This window comes from Musa acuminata, chromosome BXJ3-6, assembly GCF_036884655.1.
Source record: "Musa acuminata AAA Group cultivar baxijiao chromosome BXJ3-6, Cavendish_Baxijiao_AAA, whole genome shotgun sequence".
In the NCBI taxonomy this organism is placed as follows: domain Eukaryota; kingdom Viridiplantae; phylum Streptophyta; class Magnoliopsida; order Zingiberales; family Musaceae; genus Musa; species Musa acuminata.
In genome coordinates, this window is record NC_088354.1 from 1,894,399 (window position 1) to 1,918,096 (window position 23,698).

The 23,698-nt window shown below is 43.0% G+C and overlaps 4 protein-coding genes and 1 pseudogene across 5 annotated transcripts; 2 read left to right on the forward strand and 3 right to left on the reverse strand.

The window, feature by feature from the left end:
* The first annotated feature begins 750 nt into the window (after nucleotides 1-750).
* LOC103986571 (large ribosomal subunit protein eL42) lies at nucleotides 751-4,277 on the forward strand. The gene is made up of 4 exons (XM_009404589.3): nucleotides 751-854; nucleotides 3,441-3,620; nucleotides 3,906-3,980; nucleotides 4,064-4,277. Exons 1-4 carry the CDS (start codon nucleotides 852-854, stop codon nucleotides 4,121-4,123), a joined length of 318 nt encoding a protein of 105 aa, XP_009402864.1. The 5' UTR covers nucleotides 751-851; the 3' UTR covers nucleotides 4,124-4,277.
* Nucleotides 4,275-6,290, reverse strand: LOC135640687 (COBRA-like protein 10; annotated as a pseudogene).
* Nucleotides 6,291-6,607: 317 nt separating this feature from the next.
* On the reverse strand, nucleotides 6,608-11,443 carry LOC103986572 (probable dolichyl-diphosphooligosaccharide--protein glycosyltransferase subunit 3B). The gene is made up of 2 exons (XM_009404590.3): nucleotides 10,290-11,443; nucleotides 6,608-6,841 (listed from the first exon to the last, which is right to left on the reverse strand). Exon 1 carries the CDS (start codon nucleotides 11,357-11,359, stop codon nucleotides 10,301-10,303), a length of 1,059 nt encoding a protein of 352 aa, XP_009402865.2. The 5' UTR covers nucleotides 11,360-11,443; the 3' UTR covers nucleotides 6,608-6,841; nucleotides 10,290-10,300.
* A 526-nt stretch (nucleotides 11,444-11,969) lies between these two features.
* LOC135581721 (probable pyruvate, phosphate dikinase regulatory protein, chloroplastic) lies at nucleotides 11,970-16,213 on the forward strand. Of its 2 annotated transcripts, XM_065153062.1 has the most exons (4): nucleotides 11,970-12,772; nucleotides 14,812-15,451; nucleotides 15,534-15,630; nucleotides 15,917-16,213. In XM_065153062.1, exons 1-4 carry the CDS (start codon nucleotides 12,251-12,253, stop codon nucleotides 15,945-15,947), a joined length of 1,290 nt encoding a protein of 429 aa, XP_065009134.1. In that variant the 5' UTR covers nucleotides 11,970-12,250; the 3' UTR covers nucleotides 15,948-16,213. The 2 variants fall into 2 exon arrangements, with proteins under 2 accessions (XP_065009134.1, XP_065009135.1); XM_065153063.1 differs by lacking the exon at nucleotides 15,917-16,213 and having other exon boundaries at nucleotides 11,971-12,772; nucleotides 15,534-15,807.
* Nucleotides 16,214-16,530: 317 nt separating this feature from the next.
* Nucleotides 16,531-18,666, reverse strand: LOC135639342 (uncharacterized). Its single transcript, XM_065153064.1, has 5 exons — nucleotides 18,265-18,666; nucleotides 17,973-18,176; nucleotides 17,804-17,894; nucleotides 17,586-17,736; nucleotides 16,531-16,896 (listed from the first exon to the last, which is right to left on the reverse strand). The coding sequence occupies exons 1-5, from the start codon at nucleotides 18,289-18,291 to the stop codon at nucleotides 16,812-16,814; spliced, it is 558 nt and encodes a 185-aa protein (XP_065009136.1). The 5' UTR covers nucleotides 18,292-18,666; the 3' UTR covers nucleotides 16,531-16,811.
* Between the last annotated feature and the right edge of the window lie 5,032 nt (nucleotides 18,667-23,698).

The following is a 23,698-nucleotide window of genomic DNA, read 5'->3' on the forward strand; positions in this document are numbered from 1 at the left end:
TGACAAGCTAGGACTAAATTTGTAAAACTGAATACACTTTAATTTATTAGTTATCTTTAATATCTTGATTTTAATATTTTTAAAAGTTATATAAGGATCTTTATATTTAATCTTATTTTTTCTTACGTTGTGTCTCTATTTACGAAAATATGTTGCTATCACGTGTAAAACGATAATGTTAAAAAAAGATTAAAAAGATAATTTTATAAGATTAAAAGTCAAGGAAGATAGAGAAGGGTTTTGTTGATAAATAAAGTGAGACAGTGCTATTCAATTTTTTTACTTTTTTTATGTCTTAAAAGTTTTGATGAGAAATGAAATGAAACACTCGATAAAACGAATCTCTCTTGTGATTTTGTCACCTCATTATCTATTGAAGTTAGAAGAGAAAATAAAGTTAGAGAAAGAAAACGCTTTCAAGAAGTTATAGAAAGAGAAATTAACAACGATAATAATAATGTTATAAAATTATTTTTTTAATCTTATTTTAATTTTAATTTTTGTATGTGATAATATATGTGATATTTTCGTCAATAAAATCAATGACGTGAGAAAAAAAGAGATTAAATATTTTATTTTAGTAAGTATAGATATTCTAATATAATTTTTGAAAGAGTAAGGATAAGAATGTTAATGATAGTTAATATTTAGAGATAATCTTTAATTAGCCCTTTAATTTGTTTTAAGTGAACGATAATTCTTGAGGGTATTACCGGAATATTATATTTCAAGAAACCCTAATTCTAAAACTTTCTGTCCTCGTATATAAGGAGCAACCTCCGCAGCGGACGCTGGACACACATCGCTATTGGCCGGCGGAGGAGCGGAAACCCTAGCCGTAAACTGCAACCATGGTAGTATGCCCTCTCGATCTATAACCTAGGCTAGTTTCTACCGCATGCAAGAAACTTTTTAGATCCATTTTTTTTCTGTCCTGCTGATGTTGTTGTTATCCTGCTCCAATTGGAAAAAAAGAAAAAAGAAGATCGATCTTTTCTGGTTTTTTGTTGGATCGAAAGTCGCACTTCGCTGCTGGGAGTAAGGATATGGTACTTGTGATTGTTTGTCTTTCTTAGGGTTTGGATTGTGTGGGAGAAAAAGGAAGTGTGTCTGAGCAATTCTTTTGAATCGTTGGTGGACAATTTTAGTTGTAAATTTTAGCGATTTCTATATTTTTCTTGCTTGAAGGTCAGTGATAATTGTATTAATATTTGTAGGGTTCCTTGTAATTCCTTTTTGGATTTAGGAAGATTTTTATCTGCTGTCAAGAATTCGTGGAAAGTTCGTGAACTGGGAGCAATTTAATTGAAATGAAGTTAAATGGCCAACTCTGCATTTTGGTTTAAACTTTGTATGATATTGCACTTGTTCTTTAGGTTTTGTATGATAATTTTTTTTGAATGGCCAAACTGTTGAAAGTGATTTGCAATGGCAGATCTACGCAGGGTATTGATATGTTTATTGCTGTATAGGGAATTTGTCAAGTGATGTCTTCTGTAAATGTTTCCTACTTTAAGATCCCTAGTTGGATCAAATTAGTGGAAGAAAGGCATAAATGAATGTTGTTGTTTATGATTTTAAAAATTCGAAAGGCATGAATGAATGACGATGTCATGGTTCAGCTGAGATGTCAAATTTATTTATTTACAGCAAGTAAAAATTTGACCGAAGCTTATCATGTTTTGAGCATGGTTGATCTAAGTATTGAGTAATAGGGGACCTATTTGACGGTCTCAGTGCATGGATGCCCTTGGGGCCCCCTGAGGTTCTGATGGGTAATATTGCCTTGATTCATGCCCCTAGCCTAAAATTTTGTCATGCTTGTATACATTCATATATATGTGGTGTTCACAAATATATTCATAAATGTAGCATTCAGTATGTTTATCTCTTTATATGTCCCTAGATATAAAAATTTAACAAAAAGTATTCTAAAAGATTGATTAGTTTTACATTGATTATAGGAAAAGGTTGATGCTTCCAATATTTGTTTTCTGTATATTTAAGAATTTTATTCAAGGATTTGGCTCAAAGTGAGCCATATTATGAACTATTTCTTTTTTCAAGTGATCTTGGATTATTTTCTTACTTGGATGGTCTTACTCTCGCTTGTATGACTAATTAGAGTCCTACTTTACATAAAAATTGGGTTGAAAGTGTCACTAGATCATTAGGAATGTGATCCTGAACACAAGTGTTTTTTCAGTTAGGCTTTTCTGATCTTGCATATCATATCATCAGACCAAAATATTACGTATGTCAGATTGATAAGTTTGTTGTATAGTGACTATTGCTTAAGCTTTAAATACCTGTAGAGGGTGACACTCTGTGTAGGCACAGTAATTTGAGATTTGTGTTGACATCAATAGTTGTAAGTGTTTAAACATCTTTTGGATCAATACATATTAGCCACTCTTCTTAACCCCATTTAACATTGTAAAAAAATTGAGCTGCATATTATTATCATGAATTAGAAAAAAAGATATTGACAGGAAAATATTTTGTTCCTAGCATCAGTGATTGCAAAAGGCGCTCGGGCGCTCGCCTAGGCGCTCAGGCGAGGCGAGGTTCGAGCGCCTTGCTAATCTCCCAGGCGGGGCGCTTCAAACAGGCGCCGCCTGGGCGCTCGCCCGAGCCCAGGCGTTGGGCGCTTCGGGCAAGCGCCTGGGTAAACCAAGGCGACCGAACCAGGATTTTAGGTCTGGTTCGGTTTTGGTTCAGTTGGTTAGTTGGTTCAATTGAACCAACTAAACCAATATAACCCTTACCCAACCCTAACCCGCTGTCGCTGCCACTCCCGATCCCGATCTCGCTGCTCGCCGTTGTCGCTGCTCGCAAACGCTGCCGTTGTCGTCGCTCGCCACTGTCGCCGCTCGCACCTCCCGCTGCTCGTCGCTCCTGTCGCCGTTGTTGCTGCTCGCAAATGCTGCCTCTATCGTCACTCGCGCCTCCCGTCGCTCCTTCTCCCGCTGCCGATGTCGCCGCTCGTCGCTGTCGTCGCTCCCGCTCCCTTTCCCGCTGCCACTACCATTACTCGTCGCTGTCGTCGCTCCCGCTCCCTTTCCCGCTGCCACTACCATTACTCGTTGCTGCCGCTGTCGTCGCTCGTCGTTGCTTCCTCGTTTCTCAATTAGCAGGCTCAGTATACAGTATACTGTTAATATTAAGTTTATTTGAAATGATTAATTTTCAATACTGTTAATAGATTTTCTTAATTTAATAGCATATTTTTATTTAAAATTTTAAATAATTATATTTATTAATTATATTATATATTTTTATATTTTAACGTCTCGTTTCGCCTCGGGCGTTTTTGGACCTTGGCGTCTTTTGGCGCCTAACGCTTTTTAAATCACTGCCTAGCATTTATTTGTACTCCTAAATTTTCTTTGGTATGTTAATTATTAGTTTTCGCTGTTGTTTGTTTATGCTTAATTCAGGTGAATGTTCCAAAGACAAAGAAGACCTATTGTAAGAACAAGGCATGCAGGAAGCATACTCTGCATAAGGTTACACAATACAAGAAGGGGAAAGATAGTCTTTCCGTTCAAGGGAAGCGTCGTTACGACAGGAAACAGTCAGGTTATGGTGGACAGACGAAACCTGTTTTCCACAAGAAGGTATCCCCATATGTTGTTGTGTGCTGGTTCTTGCATTTGGTATCCCCATATGATTGCTCGAAACTTCTGGGCATTGTGTAGCGGCTCTTGTTGCCAAGGCTTTCTTTTCTAATAGATGGCTCTTGCATTTGGGATACACGGCACAAATGAAACATTCTTGATGGATTGGTTGTGTTGTGAACTTTAAGTTGTCATTCACTTGTAAGATAATAATTTGTCGGTCATGTAAATGTCCTGTATTTCTGTATTAGATGTACGTGACTAATGTTAATCTTTGAATTGCAGGCAAAAACGACAAAGAAAATTGTGTTGAAGCTGCAATGCCAGAGTTGCAAGCATTACTCACAGCATCCCATAAAGGTTTGTTTTGATGTTCCAAGTTTCATCAGTTTCAAGGTCTGCATCTGATTTCTTAAGAAACCATTTGAATGTTTTCTTTTCAGAGATGCAAACATTTTGAGATTGGTGGAGACAAAAAGGGCAAGGGTACGTCCCTCTTCTGATCTGCTGCATTTCACCTTAGAAACTTGTAATGTTTTAGAAACGAGCAGCGAGAGTAGTTCTGAATGCTGTTGGATTTCTGTCATCTGAGGAAAGGATGGATGCTGCTGTTTAACATTTGCACGATCCATTTATTTCTTTGACTTCTCTCCTTAAGATGTTGCAGTATCTTTGTGTAACTACGTTTTTGTCAGGAGGCTGGCCATCCTCCGACTGAATCAAATCTAACATTAGTTTACAGAAAACTGAAAGCTATCACTCGTCAACTAATTGCGCCCCTTCGAAGGCAATCGATCCATCACATTGTTGACAGAATGGCCACGAGCACTAGGAAAGCAGCTGCTACATGGCTAACGCTACGGGATCTCGTCGGTGAGCGCGCATTCTTCTCCGTCGAAGTATAGCCTCGTGGGGAAACCCTCCCCCTTCATGATGTTGATCCCTGGCGTTCCCTTCTTCGTGAAGGAGATCACCGACTGCTGCTTGCCCGGCACTCTTGGATCCACGGTGAGGTTCTTGCCGTCCGTCCCTGCTGTCAGATAATTCAGACCCTCCAGTCCCCGACAGAAGACCGTCTTGTTGATCCTCCCTGGACCTTCCAGCTTTGTGCCGTTGAAGGTGTTGCGGACGTTGCGTGCGGGGCGAAGCCTCCTCGCGGTGCCGGGAAGGTGCGACCTCGCCCTTGTTCCTGCACACAGGCCGGGTCGGAAGCTCGGCCCGACCCCTCTGACGATCAAGTCAGATAAGTCTCTCCCCCTTCGTTTAGAACTCGGGGGTATTTATAGGGTGATTTAGTGTTACCTGATGTGCTTGCCTGTGGGGGGCAGGATCGTACCTCTGATGGCGTATGACGTTGTTATAGACGTTGCGTGGAGAACCGAACTGCCGCAGGGTATGGCCGAGCTTCGGTCGTCGTCGTCCTCTGCCTTGGTCAAGCGTGCGGGGTCAGACAACAACGAACTCGTGGTCTGAGAGCGGATGACGTCAGCGCATGTCGAGTCAACATTATTGCCCTCCTTCTCGGATAGAGTGGCGCCCAGGTGGGGCCGACGTCGTGACACGTCATGTCATTATTACCCCTATCAGACGCCTTCTGGAAGCTGAGATAAGCTTTGTCCATTTCCACCGCCACGAACCAATCCTTGAAGGTGTAGCCCTTCCTGTTGAACAGGGTGATCCTCGCCGTCCATCCGTTCCTGTAGTTGGAGACGATGTGCCCGTTGATGCTGACGCCGCAGTTGTCGCAGCAAGGCAGTGGGTTCGGGACGTGGTGGTGCTTCAGCTTGGCCCAAGCTTTGGCCTTCGCCGTTCGGTTGTCGAAGGGGATGAGAAGCGCCTCCAGGGGGAGAAGCAGCGCGGGCGCGTCGGGATCGCATGCGACGCCATCGTCGCAGCCGCACGCGCAGGTGTTGCAGGGGACGACGGAGGCATTGTAGAAGGAGGAGTAGGTGACGCAGCATCGGGAAGCCTTGCTCTCGGGCCGGGAGATGTTGCAGGCCACTTGCCAACTAGCGACCGATTCCGTCTCCGACATGAGACCGTTGGAATCTGGGAACTCCATGGGGCTGACTCTGATGGGAGGGCCGCAGATGTAATGCGGGTTGAGCATGCCATTGATCTTCCAACTCTGGGGAGGGTAGAAGACGGCCTTGGAGCTGGAAGATGGCCTTGGATTGGCTGGAGTTCATGGTGGAGGGGAGAAGGGTGCCGTTCCTGCAGCAGTAGGAATAGGTTCTTGGCCGTCTTTTTGGCCTTGAACTTGGGGTTCTTTACGCAGCAGACGTACATTTGACTCCCTGAACAAAGAGAGTTATGGATGGATAGCACGAGAAGCTACGACAGATTTCGACGTTGCTCATCGCAGATCGACGTAGTATTCATACCTTTTCGAGTGGGTGAAGGGCATTTGAACCCATCGTTCTGCAGGTTTATCGTCCTGGGCATGGGGGTCCCCGGTGGCTTCACGCCAAACTGCGTGCCCGTCATCTTGATCTCCATGCGGATCTGCGACAAGCCCCCCGCGGTGTCGATGGCGTTCATGAGGTCGGTCTGGGGGAATCCGGCCAGGGTGGTGCCGTTGCCGACGTGGGCCGGGAAATCGGTGCCGTCGGTGATCACCGCCCCGGACGTGGACACCAATATCTCGTTGTGCTGAAACCCGATGAACATCTTCCAGGCCTGGAGATCCGGGGGGGAGGGGGTTGTTTCTCGGGGACAGTGGATTCCGAGGCATGAGCTGCGGGGAAGATGAATTCATTTGTTCGGTATGGGCTTCAGAGTCCATGCCGTGGCCGGTCTCAAGTTGCAGTAGCGTCTTCAAGTTTGAGCTGAGAAACCTTCTCCTGTGATTTCATTCAAAGAGGGTGCAAGTCCGTGATATTTAATGTAATGCACCAGACATATGATACAAGAACGAAGGGCAATTTCAACTGACATTTTAGCTAAAAACTATTTAATATAAACTGATGAGTGACGATTACCTGCCATGGATTGAATGAAAATATTATAAATCTTAAATCCAACATTTGTTCGGTTCGTCAGCAAAAATATGATGACAGTCAAAACAAGTTCGATGCTGTATGCTTGCACAAATAACGTACTCTGTCACATTTCAACACTGATTCTATGATAATGACCTCAACAATAGGCGATCAAGTTCCTCTTATTACAGTGTGGGAACTGTCGGATTGTGAGGCGCCATATTTCTGTCGACTAATTTCCTGCAAAACATCAGAAACAAATGTCAGAGGCTTATATGTGTTTAACAGAAACAAAGTATGATTGTGAAAGAACGAAGTTGATGCAATCAAGCTAGAGTTAAAGAGTGGTCAAAACTGGTGTATGGTTCAGACAACTAAAGTAATTTTTGAAGGCCAGGGTCTTGTTAGGTTTGTACAAATTAACGTGGTATCTTCGCTTTATGTGGCGACATCAGATATATCTTTTACTATATTTAAGTTCTGGAAGAAAGAATGGGAAAAACAATCGAGCCCTGACGTAGGCGGAAGCAATTCCATTATGACATCATGCCATGTGAACTTAATATCAGATCTAGTATATACATAGGTATCAACTGATACAGAAATCATGCCAGCAATTATCACCATCACCTAGATGTATGACAACAAGAGAGGCTGCCAAAAAATCTGCTTCCAGTTAAAGCAAGAGAAAGTCGATAAAAATGAGGAAGAGTGCAATGATAAAAGGCATAAAAAAAAAAGGAATGGGATGCCTTGTGATGTGATTAATATAATAGATGATGGTCTTTGACCTTAAATATGGCAGACAGATGGTAATTTAATACACCATAGCGGTTGGAAGTAGTATGTGCAAGATCAAGGTTCCGTATAGTGCATGATGTGTGTGCATATACAGTCCTTGCGCTGAACCCTAAAAAAAGAATCCAGATTTTTGAAGATATGGAGACTCTATTGAATTGGAAATGAATTAAATCAGGAAAGGTTTGAATAAAATCTAAAAAGAAAACTTGAGGGAAGACTTTTAGATTGGTTTCTTGGGCCATCACAAATATAGATAACCCAATGAAAGACATCTCATGTTATGGTCACCGTATGATAAGTAAAAGAGGATAAATGAAAGAGGTGGGGGGTGGGGGCTGGGGAAAGGGAATGTTGGCAAAGGAGTGAGGAGAAAAGATGGACAAGGTGGATTAGATACGCCAGAACAATAAGCGGACTGGAGAAAAAGAGGTGATATGCGGAATTCTAAACTATCATCAATACAGAAATCTAATACAATCTCAGTCTAAATGGTCCACCTCTTAAAATAACCTAGAACACCCAATCTATATAACTGCATGAATGGTTCTCAATCTGAATGTGGTAAACCAAATTTAGACTACATATTGCCTACGCAATAAGGCCTACTGACTGGATATGCAAGCAACACCACAAACATGACCAAGCATCATTTGTTAGTAAATTGGTGCCCGTTTATCACTGCAATACTGCATCACAATCAAATGAATCCAGTCATCTTAGAATTGATAAAGATGAAATGACTAGACTAGAGGGAGGAGTTGGAGGATTGATAAGTAGAAATGGTGAATGCTAAAAAGAAGAGAAGGAAGAAGACAAAACTGTTGAATGTGACTGGAGACTTTAGGGGTTTGACTTAGGTTCTATTTTCTAGTTTATAATACATGTTATCAGATTAGAAAAATTGGATATTATACTCACATACTTTTCTGTATGACACGATTATGCAGATATATTAGTTTGCAATGGACTAAATCAATGTTCAATATCAAACAATATTATCAATCAAGTTACTGGGTTAGTTCATGTACATATATACATACATACATATATACATATGGAGACATAAAATTCTTAAATAAAATATCTTGTCCACACCAGATTTGTATTGGAACCAGATCATATAGGCTCAAGATCCCAATCCTGTCAGTTCAGTTTAGTGTATCGACCATATACAATTAACAAAAAAGAAAAAAAAAAGATGCTACCAATTATCTTATTAGATCCAAGCATCACATCTCTCACGTGTGTTTCTGTTTGTTAAAGTTTTGTCAACCCTCACAAACCTCTGGATAACACTTCCTTAATTCTAAATGTTTCTAGTGTATATGATGACAAATATGTCATTGTGAAAATAACTATTACATGCACCCTGAAACCATTTGGTTCTTAAATGTTTACATTCTATGCATTCTTTAATATTTTTGGTCCACAATTCAAATAACTTATTTATGACTTCCCTTCATATCCTAACCTACTACAGCACGAGTTATATGTACCATATTTTGATAATTAAATCTTTCTTTCAGAATCTAGGCTGTCAAAATACTGCTTAGCATTCTTAATGTAATGATGTTGTGATGGTTGAGATCCCTAGTATGGTAACTTTTTCTTCATTAGGTACAACATCAGATCATATAAGTCACACATAAACAATAATAACTCGAATGCACTTTTATCAAGATCAAGCTTCTTTTGCCTTATTTTCCTAAATGTAACTTTTTCTTTGTTAGGTACAACATCAGATCATATATGTTACCCATAAACAATAATAACTCAAAAACAATTTTATCAAGATCAAGCTTCTTTTTCCTTATTAACCAGAATATATCCATCTGGCACACTCTAACATTTCTGGATAAAGTTGATGCGATAAGAATCATACAAAAAAAAGCACAATGTTCTGTCAAATGCAAGGTATAGGAGGGTCAGATGGTAAGATTTTTAGATGACTTGAACCTTGGCACCTGGTTACAGTAGAGCATATAACCACGAAAACAAGGCTCACCCTCATAGAAAGGGTGCAAAGATTTACCAAAAATCATGAAGCAAACTAATAAGTCATGATACCAAAATAATTTATGTTTCTAATCATCGAACATTAACTGTTATGTTAACCAATTTGACAAGACACTCCCTTTACAACATAGCAGTAATGAATGACAATTTCTTATTATTCTTACTCTTCCTCTAACCAATTGCTTGATCCAAAACTTGGGGACAAGCAAATATTTCAATGCGACTTCTGAACATTCAGAATTCAAAAGTTGAGATGACCTGCAGCCAGAAGAACAAATATGCTCCAAGGCATCATGAGATGAAAGATACCATTTGTTGAAGCAAAAAATCCTTAGATCTTACGTAAAAACTCTAACATTAACAACCTTATCTTACCAAGCATGCTCCCTAACTGTAGCACCAATGAGAGCTTGCAACCACCTTATTTATGTGCCCAACTATATCAACTCTTTCTAACCTTTCTTGTGACAGTTGTTTAAACCTTAAAAGGTGGACAATGCTAGGGAATTTTCTTCAATTGTATTGCATTTGCCTCAACTTAAAGTTCCTTCAGTTGTACTACATTTGCCTAACATAAAAGTCATGAAACAGTAGCCAAATACTTCCAGGCACAAACTGATCTTCGAGTTGCTTTGAGCTGATCAATCAGCCAAAGATGGAACAAAAAGATTAAACCATAAATATTATATGAAGAGTAGAAGGCATGAGAAATATTTTTGCAGAATAACCTAAGAACCATATTCAAGATTCAAAAATCCAGCAGAGAAACAGAAACAGAGACGTAAATAACAACAATTAGAACGAAAATAAGATACCTCCCAGGACAAAACAGAGTAAATTGTCTCAAGAAAGATGAAAGTGGACCACTCACTTGATCTCCGATCACCTCCAACTATTTGGCCAAAAGGCGTGGATGCTGTAGCCAGTCTTCCAGTTATCCAAATAGATCACCTTGCTCACAGCCCAGTACGCCACCAGCATGCCAACGAGCATGAACCCCCTCTGTGCGGATACGCTCTTCCATCCGGCCAGCGCGTGTGTCGCAAAAGCTAGCACCAGCCCTACAACCATGTATAAGAACCCGACCGCAAAGCCTTCGGCGCCAAGCTGCATCCCAGATCCCTGGAAGAAGAAGATGAGCCGGTCGGGGTTGTTGCGGTCCGGCAAGAACATGGGCATGTTGCGAATGATGTTGTGCATCGTGCCGGAGACGCCGAAGAAGTAGACGAAGAGGGCAAGGGCCATCCACAGGCGGCGGTCGTGGATGAGGGTGTCGCCAGCGAGGACGCGGCGGATAAGGAAGGGAGCAGATATGAGGAGGGCGGCGAGGAGGAAGAGAGCCTGGCGGGGGGAGATGGGGGGCGGGCGGAGGATGGGTCCGCCGAGGGGGATCTTGGCTTTCGCCTCGACGAAGTCGGCCATGGACTCTGCGCCGCGGGAGAAGTCGGACTGGTCCATGGGGATGGAATCATCGCGGAGGGAGCGGGCAGAGGCGGGGACGAGGCGGGCGTGGGGGAGGCTGGAGACTCCGAAGAGGCCGAAGGAGTGCTGCGACTCCCCGAACTCGACGTCGCAGAAGAAGAGGCGGTGGGTACTGGAGGAGGAGGAAGAGGCGTCGTCTTTGCGGTGATGGGCGGCGAAGGAGGTGGAGAGGAGGGCGAACTCGGAGTGGAGGTGGGGGAGGTGGAGTTCGGGCTTAGAGCGGAGCTGGGCGGCATCGAAGAAGATAAGAAGGGAGTAAGGTCGGGGGGCGGCGGCGGAGGTTAGGAAGCGCGAAACCAAGCGGTCGTCGAGGTGGATCACGCCGGATTGCGATTGCGATCGGAGGGTCTCCAACTCCGCAACCAGATCCTCGCCCGACGGGGAAGAGGCGGCGCCGCCCAGCATCACCAGCAGGAGGATGAGGAGGGAGGTGGCCATCGGCATCTGGGAAGCCGCCATTCCGTCTGACTTAGGGCTCCGCGTCGACGGAATCGCGGGTCTTCCTTCTCCCCACCTTTACTTTGAACCCATCCACGGTTTCCTCAATCGAACCAATCGAGCTTATGCCGGTTCGGTTCGCTTTATCGCGGGAACGGTCGAGCCGGCTTGGTTCTGGTGGCCCCCGCCGTGGTCAATTGGTAGACCCATAAGTGGGCCAGTTGAGGCCGAACGTAGACATTCACGGGCCAAGACCGGCCCATGGACCCATCAAAGTTTGAAACAGTATTGAGCAATCAAATCCTTAGTACCATCGAATTATTCTCTAGTTGCTTAATTTTAGATCGTGCATGAAACTAGCGCGAGTCAGGATAGAAGTAAATGGGACAACTACGGATGATCCATAGGAGTGAGGCATGACCGAAGAGACGCGACAACCCACCCCATATTGTGAGACTCGAAACCTCGTCGGCAGCCGATGAAGTTGGAATCCCGTGACGAAAACAGGCGCCAACGAACCCATCGATTCCGATTTCCGCCTCCTCAGCCGCTGTATCAGCACACACAGTATTGGACTTCAGACAGCTGTTCTCCGCACTTCGACTCGCTCTCCGGAGGCTAATGCAATGTTAAATGGCCAATCACAAGGACGGAGATAGGAATGTGTATTCTGTGCGGTCGTCGACGAACGGCAGCTCCGACCTCGATCCACCGCTCAACAGCGGACTGCCACCAGCATGCGACAGGGTGCACGTGTCGCCTTGTGAGGCGAATCATCTCAGGCGCACCTAATCCACGTCCATTCAAATCAACCCTTGCGGGGCCCACCGATCATCCCCTACCGACCGAGGCCCGGAGCCTTCAAAAGAGCGCCATCGTCGTCACCGAGAAGAGGAAAACCCACGGCGAAATATGTTGCAGTCGAGTCTTCCTCCCGCTCCCTTGTTCCTGCCGCGTCACTCCTCCTCCTCCTCCTCCCCCGCCACATGGAGTCCCCGGCATAACTCCAAGAGGAGATCCCCCCGTTCCTGTCTCGTTCAAGAGGAGCCGGACCGGGCAGTTGAACCAGAGAGGGAGCCAGCGCCTCGGCGAGTGAGCACCCAGCTAAATCGGTGGTCGCGGGCCCGGTCCATCCGCTCGGGCCGGCGGATCGACTGGCCGGCCTTGCGGAAGAAGACCGCGCCCCCATCCTCGCCGGCGCCGCCGCCCTCGTCTCCTCCCTCCGAGGCGGGCGTCCGGCCAGCCGTGGCGGGGGAGGGAATAGAGGGCGATGGCGAGGACGACGAGAGCGAACTGATGGAGGGGAAGGCTATCTACATGGTGTCGGATGGCACGGGGTGGACGGCGGAGCACTCCGTCAACGCGGCCCTGGGCCAATTCGAGCACTGCCTGGTCGACCGCATCTGCCCCGTCAATACGCACCTCTTTTCTGGGGTATGTTCGTCTTTTCGTCCTCCATATGCATTCATATTAACTTAGACGAGAGGATATGTTATTCGAGTTTCATATATTATAGTATGAATTCTTTAGGGCAACGAGAATTTTACCCTTCGATGTTGCATTGCATTGATTTGAAAGAGGCTGCTTTCTGAAATTTGCAAAGCTGAGACCTGAGTTTGAGAGGCCAGGATGTGTTGGTGTAAGTTTATCGGGCTGACTGTTCTCTTTGTGATAAGATGGTATCTTAGTATGGCGAGGAGGAGTTTTCATGAGATGGCGGTGCTAACAATGGAAGACTGAGCGCAAGTTTTGATCTTTGTGATAGACATTTCAAACTTTCCACAAGGCATGAGTCATTTGTTATTGATGGTGTTTGCTCAATTGGTTTTCCTTGTATAGACAATTGGCATGTGGACTGGTTGGTTTCATGCTTACAATTTCCTGAGAGAAGCTCGTTGGGAATTCACTGGAATATTTGGAATGGATGTTTGAGATGTTGTCTTGCCTGGTCTTTGAGAACCATAGATGGCCTAGACTATGGGTTAGGGAGGATGATTGGATGCTGTATGAGCTAGAGTTTAAAACCTTGTTAGTGTCGAGTTTAGGTCTATAATTATGTTTGTTCTTTTACAAATGTTGGAGAGGGGTAAAAAAGATTATATGATGCTCTGAAGCTAAATCGAGTTTATCACAATGTAGAAATCAGTGACTGGTTGGGGAGCTTTGTGAACTTGGACTTAACAATGTTAACTGCTTCAGATGTCATGGAGTACAGACTTCATCTACAGCCCTGTGGCTTTATTGGCTGGGCTGGTATGTGGTATTGGAACATGGCGTATTTGGAACCCATGCCTTATCCTACGTGGGGTTACTACATATACGAAGGATAACTGTGTTCAGTTATCGCTGGATACCTTCTTTTACTTGCTGTTGCTCAAATTTCCATTTGGAACCAAACTTCTTAGGAGGATATATGGGATGATTCAGGTGAGTTTCATTGTGGATCTATCTCTCTATTCCCTTATGGGATCAAGGTGGTCTGGGGTCCACCATGGATCCTCTCTTCTTGAGAATCTTACTCTTTTATAATCTAGATTCTCTAATCAGAAAATTAAATGAATAATTCATGTCCAAGAATTCTCACTATCAAGACCCCATATTTTTGGTTACACAACAACATGTCATCCGAACTATTTGGGGTCAGCAACATCGATGCTCTTCCGTCGCTGATTTCGGTGTAAGGCAGCAGCACATACACTTGATTGTAGCTGCAGGAAGCAACATGTTTTTGTAGATTAGTTTCTGTATTGTTAAAGTTGTGATATGCCTTCAGCATCTCGAGACTGTGAAAGTTCTGCATCGTTATGAGTCCGCTTCATTGTAATCATGATGTTCATGTAGTTTGGTTAAGGCAGTTTCTTTAGTGTTTATGCTGTATTCTTTTGTTGTCCTATATTTTTGAGTTTCCGTAGAATATGTTGACAGTATGTTTCCATCTGCATTCGGTAGAGGGAAGTTTTAAGTCAACAGAAACATGGTGTAGGTTGCCTGACATGTAAAATTGCTTAGAGGTTAATTTACCAGCTTTAATTATTTACATTTAGAGTACAAAAGGATAATAATGAACTTGGAACGGCATATACATTCAATTTCACTTTTTGAATGTTCCAGTTTTTACTGACTGTATATCAGATTTGATGGAAAGTTGAATCATATGAAGAATTTGGAGACTTCATAGTAGATATGATGCAGATGGTGCTGTACTAGTTTTAATGATGGATTTGCAACCTACTACAGATCTTTCTAGGTTTTTTTTCATGTCCATTGGGACAAGGAAATAATGGTTTGCACCATAAGTTTGACTGGTTTTTAACCTAAAATGAAGCTTTAAAAAACCAAGCATCAACAGGAGCTAGTATCCTAGATATAAGTCTGAGCTTCTTTCTTAGCATAACGAATTATTACCCATTTGATATGTATGCTTGATCATAGACAGTTTGCTAAATGTCCTCATTGCCACTAATTTTCTTCAGGTTGAAGATATGGATAGACTGATGGAGATTATAAAGCAAGCTGCCAAAGAAGGTGCTTTGCTCCTTTATACCCTTGCTGATCCTGACATGGCAGAATATGCAAAGGATGCCTGCAAAGTCTGGGGTGTCTCATCGGCCGATATACTTCGACCCATAACTGAGGCCATTGCTACCCATCTTGATGTTGCTCCTTCTGGGTTACCTCGAGGTGCTGCAGGCAGAAGTGCTCCACTTAGTGCAGAATACTTCAAACGTATTGAGGCTATAGATTTCACTATCAAACAAGATGATGGAGCTAAGCCGCAAAACCTTGATCGTGCCCATATTGTCCTTGTCGGTGTTTCGCGCACTGGGAAGACACCCTTGTCCATATATCTAGCTCAAAAGGGATATAAGGTGGCAAATGTGCCGATAGTTATGGGTGTGGACTTGCCGAAGACCCTCTTTGAAATAAATCAAGAGAAGATCTTTGGATTAACAATCAATCCAGTTATTCTGCAGACCATTAGAAAGGCAAGGGCCAAAAGTCTTGGTTTTGGCAGTGAAACGAGAAGCAATTATTCGGAGATGGACCATGTGAGGGCGGAGTTGGAGTATGCCAATAAAATCTTCACACAGAACCCGACTTGGCCGGTGATCGGTAAGTGCTCATTACTCACCGTCACTCTGACTAGTTCACATTGTTGATCTTGATGATTACATTGCTTGCCTTTTTATTACAGAGGTCACTGGGAAAGCAATCGAAGAAACTGCAGCTGTTGTAGTCAGAATGTACCATGACAGAAGACAAAAGTGTTTGATGCCACGCATTTCCAAACGGTACTAGAATGAGTTTGTAATTATCTGTATATATTCCGACAAATAGCAAAAAGTAATCCATGGTTTTTGTATATATATATACACACACACTATACTATACTATACTTGAAAATCATTTATGCTTTGTTGATCTCCGTTGATTCTAGTGCTGAAATGGAGATCTGTTACTTGCCACCATTACTTGAGTTACTACATTTTCCTTTTGAAGGTTTTATAATGATCGGATTACATATAGGCATTGGGAGTATTTATAACATTTTTGTATTGATAACTAGTCAATATGCAGGTTTGTTGTGTTCTCGGGAAACATGAGATGAAGTGGACCATTCGAATTTGGACATGAATAGATAATTCATATGACGAGGTTGAATCTGTGATTGTAACACCGATTTTTCTAGGAATTTTTTTTCTTTTTTTATTGTCCTTTTTTTTTCCATTGCATTCAGATGGAAAGAAAGTCTTTGATTAATTCATCCCTTGTTCTCCATCTTGTACTTTTTTTTATTTTATTTTGGCATCCTTGTACCAGTTTGTATGTTTTGTCCCAGCTGAAATTATATAGAGGACAGGAATCTTCCATTCATCTGTTAGTCTGTCTGAGGACATTTTGCTTCTTTTGCTCGAGTAGTGTTCTTCTTCCCAATGCACCTCCACTGTGAGGATGCTAACCTGAGGGAACAAATTTATATTCTGGTCTGGTAACAAATTTGCATGAAGCTTTGCAAGCATTCGAAAGTATATAGGAAATTTACAGGAGAATTCATCTTTGCAGTCTACTGTTTGTGATTGGCAATTGTATACAATGCTAGTGTGTGTGTGTATGTTAAACTAATGTGAAGTTTTGAATCCTCGAGATGCCTCCGACACTGTGCCTTCTGATCTAAAGGCAAAGCTCGGAAATTGATTTAGTGGAAGGGAAGCATCAAGTTATTATATATGCATCAAACCCATCGACAGAGATAAAGTTCGTTTCTATGCACTACTACAGGCTAAGATTAGTATATAGCTGTCTCGGTGCATCATTGTCTTACCATCCAAGTATTCTCTTTGTGTGCTCTTTTTCTTATTCGTTCCATCATTCAACATATTGGAATACAAAAGGATTCGATCATGACTGGAATCAAACATTTGTCTCTCTTCTAACAGTCAGTGGGGTTTGAAGCGTGCGCCAAAATGATACATCATCTGGAATCGGCATCGCCGGTGGTCGTCATGCTGCCCATGGAGAGCGTGAAATAGAGCAGTATCAGTGTTCCCATGCACGACCTGCACGTTTAAAACCAGCTTCTGAGTCATCAATTTCATCTCCCTGTTTCTACACTACCAATCATCAAATAAAATCAGGGAAAGAAAAAAGAAACCATCATTGAGGTGTAACACTCGATCCAAAATCAAATAAAACCCCCTCCCCTCTCGTTTCTTCCAGATATCCGTTTCTTCCACAAGCAGGACCGGAAACACGAAGAACACGAGAGAATTCTCCATGCTATCAACGTCACCACCATCAACAACAACAATTACCACAGGAGGAGGTAATCTCGTCGCATACTAAAACGCATGCTGAAAGATATCAAATCGGTCCAAGTCAAAAAGATGAACATGAAAAGATGTGGCGGCGTTTCATTCAAAAGACGCTGTTGCGTGTTGAGCGAATCGAACGGCTCCAATCGATCGCCATGTGCCTGGCCCACCATAGTGTCACCGTCCGCCATCGCGTGATCGGGGTGGACCCACCTGATGGTCCCGTGGGACCGCCCGTCCCACTATTTCAGGGCACCTACCGCTACCACTAATCATAGTTAATATAAATATACGTATATAACGTTTCCCGATAAAATGAATTATAACGGCACACAAAACAAAACATCGTTGGCCATCTCGTAACCGTAATAACGATATCCCAAAATAACACGAGAAAATAAATTAATAGAAAAAGAAAATTAAAAGACGCTTACAAGGAGGCGAAGACGAATAGGACTCTTCTGGGGTCGCGCCAGAGCGACGGACGCCGGCAGCCGGCCGCTCGCCTGCACCTGCCTCTGGCGGCTTCCCCTTCGACGGCCACGTGTGCCGACGCAGGCGGCTTATCCCTTCCGCTGGGCCCACCTGCGCGTATCGTTATTGTTGTTTAGTGGCAAGTTTAGGGTCGATGAGGAGGAGTATGGCGACTCACCTATGGCGGAGACGGCTGCACCTCCTCCTCCTCCGCCGCCGCCACCGCTTCGCTGCGATCCGTTTCTTGAGAGGCTCTTCATCACAAGCTTCTGGTTTATCAAAGGAAGCCAACTTTCGATAGTTTGAATCAGCACCGTGAAAGATCGAGAACGAGGAAAGAGGGTTACCGGGACTCGTGGGCTCGCAGTAGGATCCCGCTGATCGGTTGCAGCGACGAGTTCTGCGATGTCGAGAGCCACGAAGCTGTCATCGGACTTCACTACGATCTTCCTCTTGTTGTCATCATCGTCATCGGCCATCGCCGGAACTTGCACCTTCTGCTCCTCTTTCGATGGGAAATCTCTAGGGACTGCTCGTGATGGATCAAAATCCTGAAACCGCACGAAGAAGGAACATGTAAAATAATTGGTAGCAGATCAGGATGAAACTAATCGATTGTTCATCAGAGGACTCACTCACCGGTTGCTGCGTGCTTGCGCTCTCCATGAACTCGTATTTTAATGGAAGGAATGGAATTAAGGCTTCTTTGGCAGCACAGAATTTTGAGAAGAGGACAAGACAGAAAAGAACGAGGAACCCTTTTGCCTTGTCTGAGAAGAAGAAGAAGAAGAAGAAGAAGAAGAAGAAGAAGAAGGAGGAGGAGGAGGAGGAGGAGGAGGAGTAAAAGAAACGGGGCCTGCATCAGTCATCAAAATATAGAGGTAGGGAAGGAGGGCAAAACGGGAAGGTGATGATGATGATGAGTTGGAGAGAGCGAGACTGACCGTTTCTTCACGCTCTTTCTTGCAGCTTGAGCTCTGTTCATCGTTGATCCTAACACGCTCTTATCCACAGTGGTCGACTCAACATGATGGTGAGATTCTTAATCGAGCGACTCTACCGATGACTTTGCTTCACTAAATTTATTATGGAGTGGAGAATTAATCCCAAGTGCATTTTTCGCATGGCTATTAATAAAGTGAGACTGCAACACAATGTTCTTCTCTTAATCAATGGGGTTTACCAGTTGTACAGTGAAGCCTACGTGCGTTGACTTGCTGGATGACAACCTGTGGCAGAAGATTCTCCTCGATGGGTTGTAAGTGGATAATGAGAAAGGGAATCGGCGGTCCGTAGAACATGTGATGTATTCCCATCCGTATGATTTCTTTTTCTTTCGTTTGTTGCTTTGTGAACAGCAGAAGGAAAAGAAGGAAAAGTCAAAGCCAAACCAAGCGGGTTGACGGTGTAGAGGAGGACGAGGGATCCATGCGAGAGGGGAAACAAGAACGGCGCAGATCATGACGTCCGATCTCAGCCTAGAAAACACTTTTCGAGCGGATAAATTATATATGTGCGATCATTTTTCGGGCATTAACGCGGCCTTTGACGAGGTTCATCTTGACTGCTAGATTTCTCGAGAGGTGATTAGATTAGAGAGTGGTAGACTAGTCTTAAACTAGCCGGCCATGTGGAAGATCAATGGAAGTCAACTTTGATATCCCCCGTCGAACGAAGCGAAGCATGGATATGCACATCTTCGATGCGTAGCTTCTTTGGTTGACCTACTCATTCTTTTCTTCCGTCTCGATCGGAATCCTCGCCCCATTAAGTCGATTCCGACTCCTCATTCATAGCGAAGGGATTTAATCCATCGATCGGCCCATACTAATTGCTAGTGTGGAGGAATCCTCTTCCATCAATGACTTCGATCTCTCTCCGATCAATTGTTTCGCGGAAAAGGCAAAAAAAATCCCCAAAGGATATTGTATTGAGTGGAGATCCGAGTATATAACTTGAGAAGAAGGTCAACTCCTGGCTTGAGGAGCAATCAAGTGGTCAAATACATCTCTTTAGATTTATGCAAGTGTAGATCTCCATGCGAGATTTCATTCTTGAGACATTCATTATATTCAAACTCAAAACAGTTGATTAACCTGGATGAACAATTGTTTCATCTGTATCCACCGAGATGAGAGGTATCAATCAAGATTGGAAGTAACGTAGATGGATCCATTATTCTTTTGAGTCGACAACTGCATCCAGTTCCACATCAAAATCAAGCAACTGAGCAGAAGTCATAGATCTATCAAGTGGTCACAGCTTATAGATTTTTTCTTTCTAACTATTCTGCGAAACAAATCTAAACTAAGAATCGGTCTTCAGAACTGTTTGGGTGGTGACTGAGTATCCAACCAGTGGAAGCAAATTTGCAATTTGGTTCTCACAGTAGCCAAAGATTTATTATCTAATCTTCTGAAAAAAAATATAATTTTATACTCCCAACATTCTGGTTGATAGGGATAATACCATGCACTATTATCTCCCTCCGCCATGTAGGCTAAAAGACAACATCTAAAAACAAAGACACGAGAACCAAGAGTCACACTGTCTGCTTTAGGTTTTGGAAATGGCCCACATAACCCACTCCCGACTTATACATCAATAGAAGTCATATCTTTGTACTAATAATAGACAGCATGGTCTGTCTTCACCGACCTTCCCTTATTGACAAACAATAGGAGGACAATGCCTTGCTTGACTCGAAAAAGTAAGAAAGTCTGACTGAAGGCGTCATTCTGATAGTCCCCGGACGTTGCCCCTAGGAACACATGTTGGCAAGCTACCTACATTAAATGTTTTCGCCATGCTGAGTAAGGGAAGTCTTGACAGAGATTTGTCCGCTCTACCCAACGCCTTAGTATAAAAGCCATGCCCCAAACTAAGTCAGGGTAAGCAAGCAAAAGAGACTCTTTACTCCTTTAATTCGTTGTTAGTATAATCATATTCTTCCTTTTCTGTTTTCCTGACTTAAGCATCGGAGAGGTCGAGCCGGAATACCCCCGATATAGACTCGTTGTATAGGGCCATCAACGCAACTCGAAGGCGCAACTAGAAAGCTACCCAGCAGAAGAGAATACCCAACTCCCAAACTAAGCTTCATCGCTCGAAGATTGAGTTGCTCGTAGCGCACAACCTTTTCCTAAAGCTTCATTCGTCTTGCTCGTAACGCTTGCTCTTCACGTCAACCAAGAAGAGTTATAAGGAGGAACCTACACTTTCGGCAAAGAACTAATCGGGTCAATTTATCGGCCAGTGATCTCTGTATGTTTACACTGGTGGTTGTCGTTGCCAACGACTCTTTTGGCTGGCAGATTTCATCAGTGATTATCTGATGAAATATGTTAGTTCACTTTGACTATCTGATTTTTTTTAATTATTAATCACTTAATTTTTTAAAAAAAATCGAATTCTTCTTTTCACAAAGAAGATAATGTTTGCATGCATGCAGCATTGGGCTCATGGCCGAGCAAGCAATCGTGCTCGCAAACTCCATTCCATTCCACACCACCAAATGAAAGCTTCACAGAAGACATCCATATTTATTTATTTATTTATTTATTATTTATTTTCATTTTGCATGGGAACAAAAGATCAAAGAGCAATCAGGACGTGATCGATCCTATACTTGGTTGATGATGTTGTCGAACAAGTGATTTATTGCGAAGGTAGCTCGCTACGTCACCGCCGGAACGGCAGTCAAATATGGCGAACAACCCAATCTCATTGGCATTCACCTGCTTGAGCCCGGCCTTGCTTCCCTTCAACCAAGTGCAAACCGTACGTGAGCTTCCTCCGCTTCTCCTACCTGATAATTGCACCACTATGATCAGTATTTCTACAGGCTTGTACGTGAGCGAAGTTGATGGTTAATTTTCCTGAGTGCCACAGATGATTTATTAATTACAAGGAAAGATTGATAACACACAATTATAAGTTGAAAGTTTGATAGGCCATCACTACTGAGAAACTACTACAGACCATAGATTACTCCAAAACTTAATCCCAAGCAAAGCTGCACGGATCTAAAGCAAAAACTTCCCCTTGTAGCGTCATCTAGAGAAGTATATGTAGTCCACCAAACATATCTAATGATACAATCTATTTTTCTTATGAGACATAAGGCTTTTCATCGGTACAATAACATACAATGAGGGAAAGATGCAGGACAAGCATGACAGAGAAACAATGATACCTCCAAAACGGGGTTGGCCATAGACTCGGACGTCAACCTCGGGCAAACAAAGACTGGTTGGGCTTCATTTCTTCAGCAGGAGGCACAGGATCGTTATAACCCAACGCTCTAGGCTTTGTTATGAGGCAAGGCTCTCGACGTGTCAATGGAGTGTCACTGCACCCTTGTGTTCTACATCGGCGTCATTTGTCACTGGACTCATTTGGTGATTCGCTTTTCAGGTATGTCATTATCTTTTGTCACTCTGTCCACACTGGCAGGAGAATCCAATGAGGGCTAGCGGAGCCGGTGGAAACAAGGGCGAGCACAACAAGTAGAGGGGAGGAGAAGTTAAGGCAATACGGCTAGCAATCGTCATGCTACAAGCAAGAACAATGAGAGCAAGACATGCAAAGACGAGTAAGAACGACGCGAGCAAGACATGCAAAGACAAGTCTTGGGCAATGGGGTCCATGTTGGGCTGATGGCCCATATTCAGCCCATGTGGGTTTTATCAGCCCACAACCCACACCCCCTCTTAATCTAACCCTAATTAAAATTAGAGGGGTGTGGTGGCTGCATTTTAGATGCGCAGAAAAGGAAATAAAGAAAGGAAAGAAGACAAGGACAACGCAGAGAGACTGTTCTCAATCATCTAGCAGTGTTCTCATCTCAGGTTAGATCAAATCTACAGTAGGCTCTTGCTGTGATTACTTGGGAGGTTTTAGATATTGTGGGCAGTGACGTGATCTTTGTATCCCAGTTATTCTCTTGTGGTTGTTGCTAGGGTTTTGGGCAAGAGATTGAGATTTGTACATTCATTATTCTCATAGTGGATTATCTCTAGTTTGCCCCGTGGTTTTTTACCCTTCACATTGAAGGGGTTTTCCACGTATATCTTGATGTTCTGTTTGATTGTGTTTCCATTTTATTCCGCTGCGTATTTTGGTCTTCTAGTATTTGTTCCTATACAAAGGTTATTCCTGTTTATATCCCCATCAGTCCACGAAGACAAAGATAGGTTCGACAAGAGCTAACAAGGTTTGGAGATAGGAGCGATGAAGGGAGGTAATGCGATGTAGTACATATGCGACAAATCCAATAAAAGATAGATAGAGGTAAAATAATTTTTTCACATAAGAAGGAACATTTTACGAGAATTTTTAAAGAATATAAGTGCTACTAAAATCAGTATTTACGCACTACAAAACCTTTTACGAAAGGTGTTCACCCCAAGTTTCAATTTGATTCCAACGAGTTTCATTTCTAACATTTATATTTCTTTGAGAGAAAAAGTAATCCATAAAGATATAAAATTGCACAATAGAGAGTGCATGCAATTATAATATGGTATCATGCTTCGTATACAATTTTCATCTTGAAGCGTAGGCCTATCATGCTTGGCTCAACATTGAGACAGAATGTATCGTGAAATAAATGTAAACAGGTTATCTCCCATTCGAGACGAGCAATAGTAGTACCATAGCAAATGCTGGGTATGGTATAATTTGAATTAAGTAGAGAGACTACTGTAACTAAAACAAGGCAAATTAGCACTTCATGTTTCCCATAAATAATAATATTCTTCCAACAAATTTAATGATTTTTTTTTTCTATTTGATCACAGGACAACCTTCGACGATAACTCCCGGTGCTGTCGGACAATGAGCTAAAGGGCAATGGTCGCCCATCTCCAATCCCCACCAGTTTGGTCCATATACACCTCGAATTTCAAGGAAAAGAGTAACGATAATTGTCAAAAAAGCTGCTCCAGTATCTAGTCCAGCTGATAACACATAATTATAGCGAGCCCACCACTGTTTGAATTTTCGAAAGATAAAATAATTAAATATTATACCAACTACGAACCATGACCAAAAGTTAACCGGAGTAGCTGGG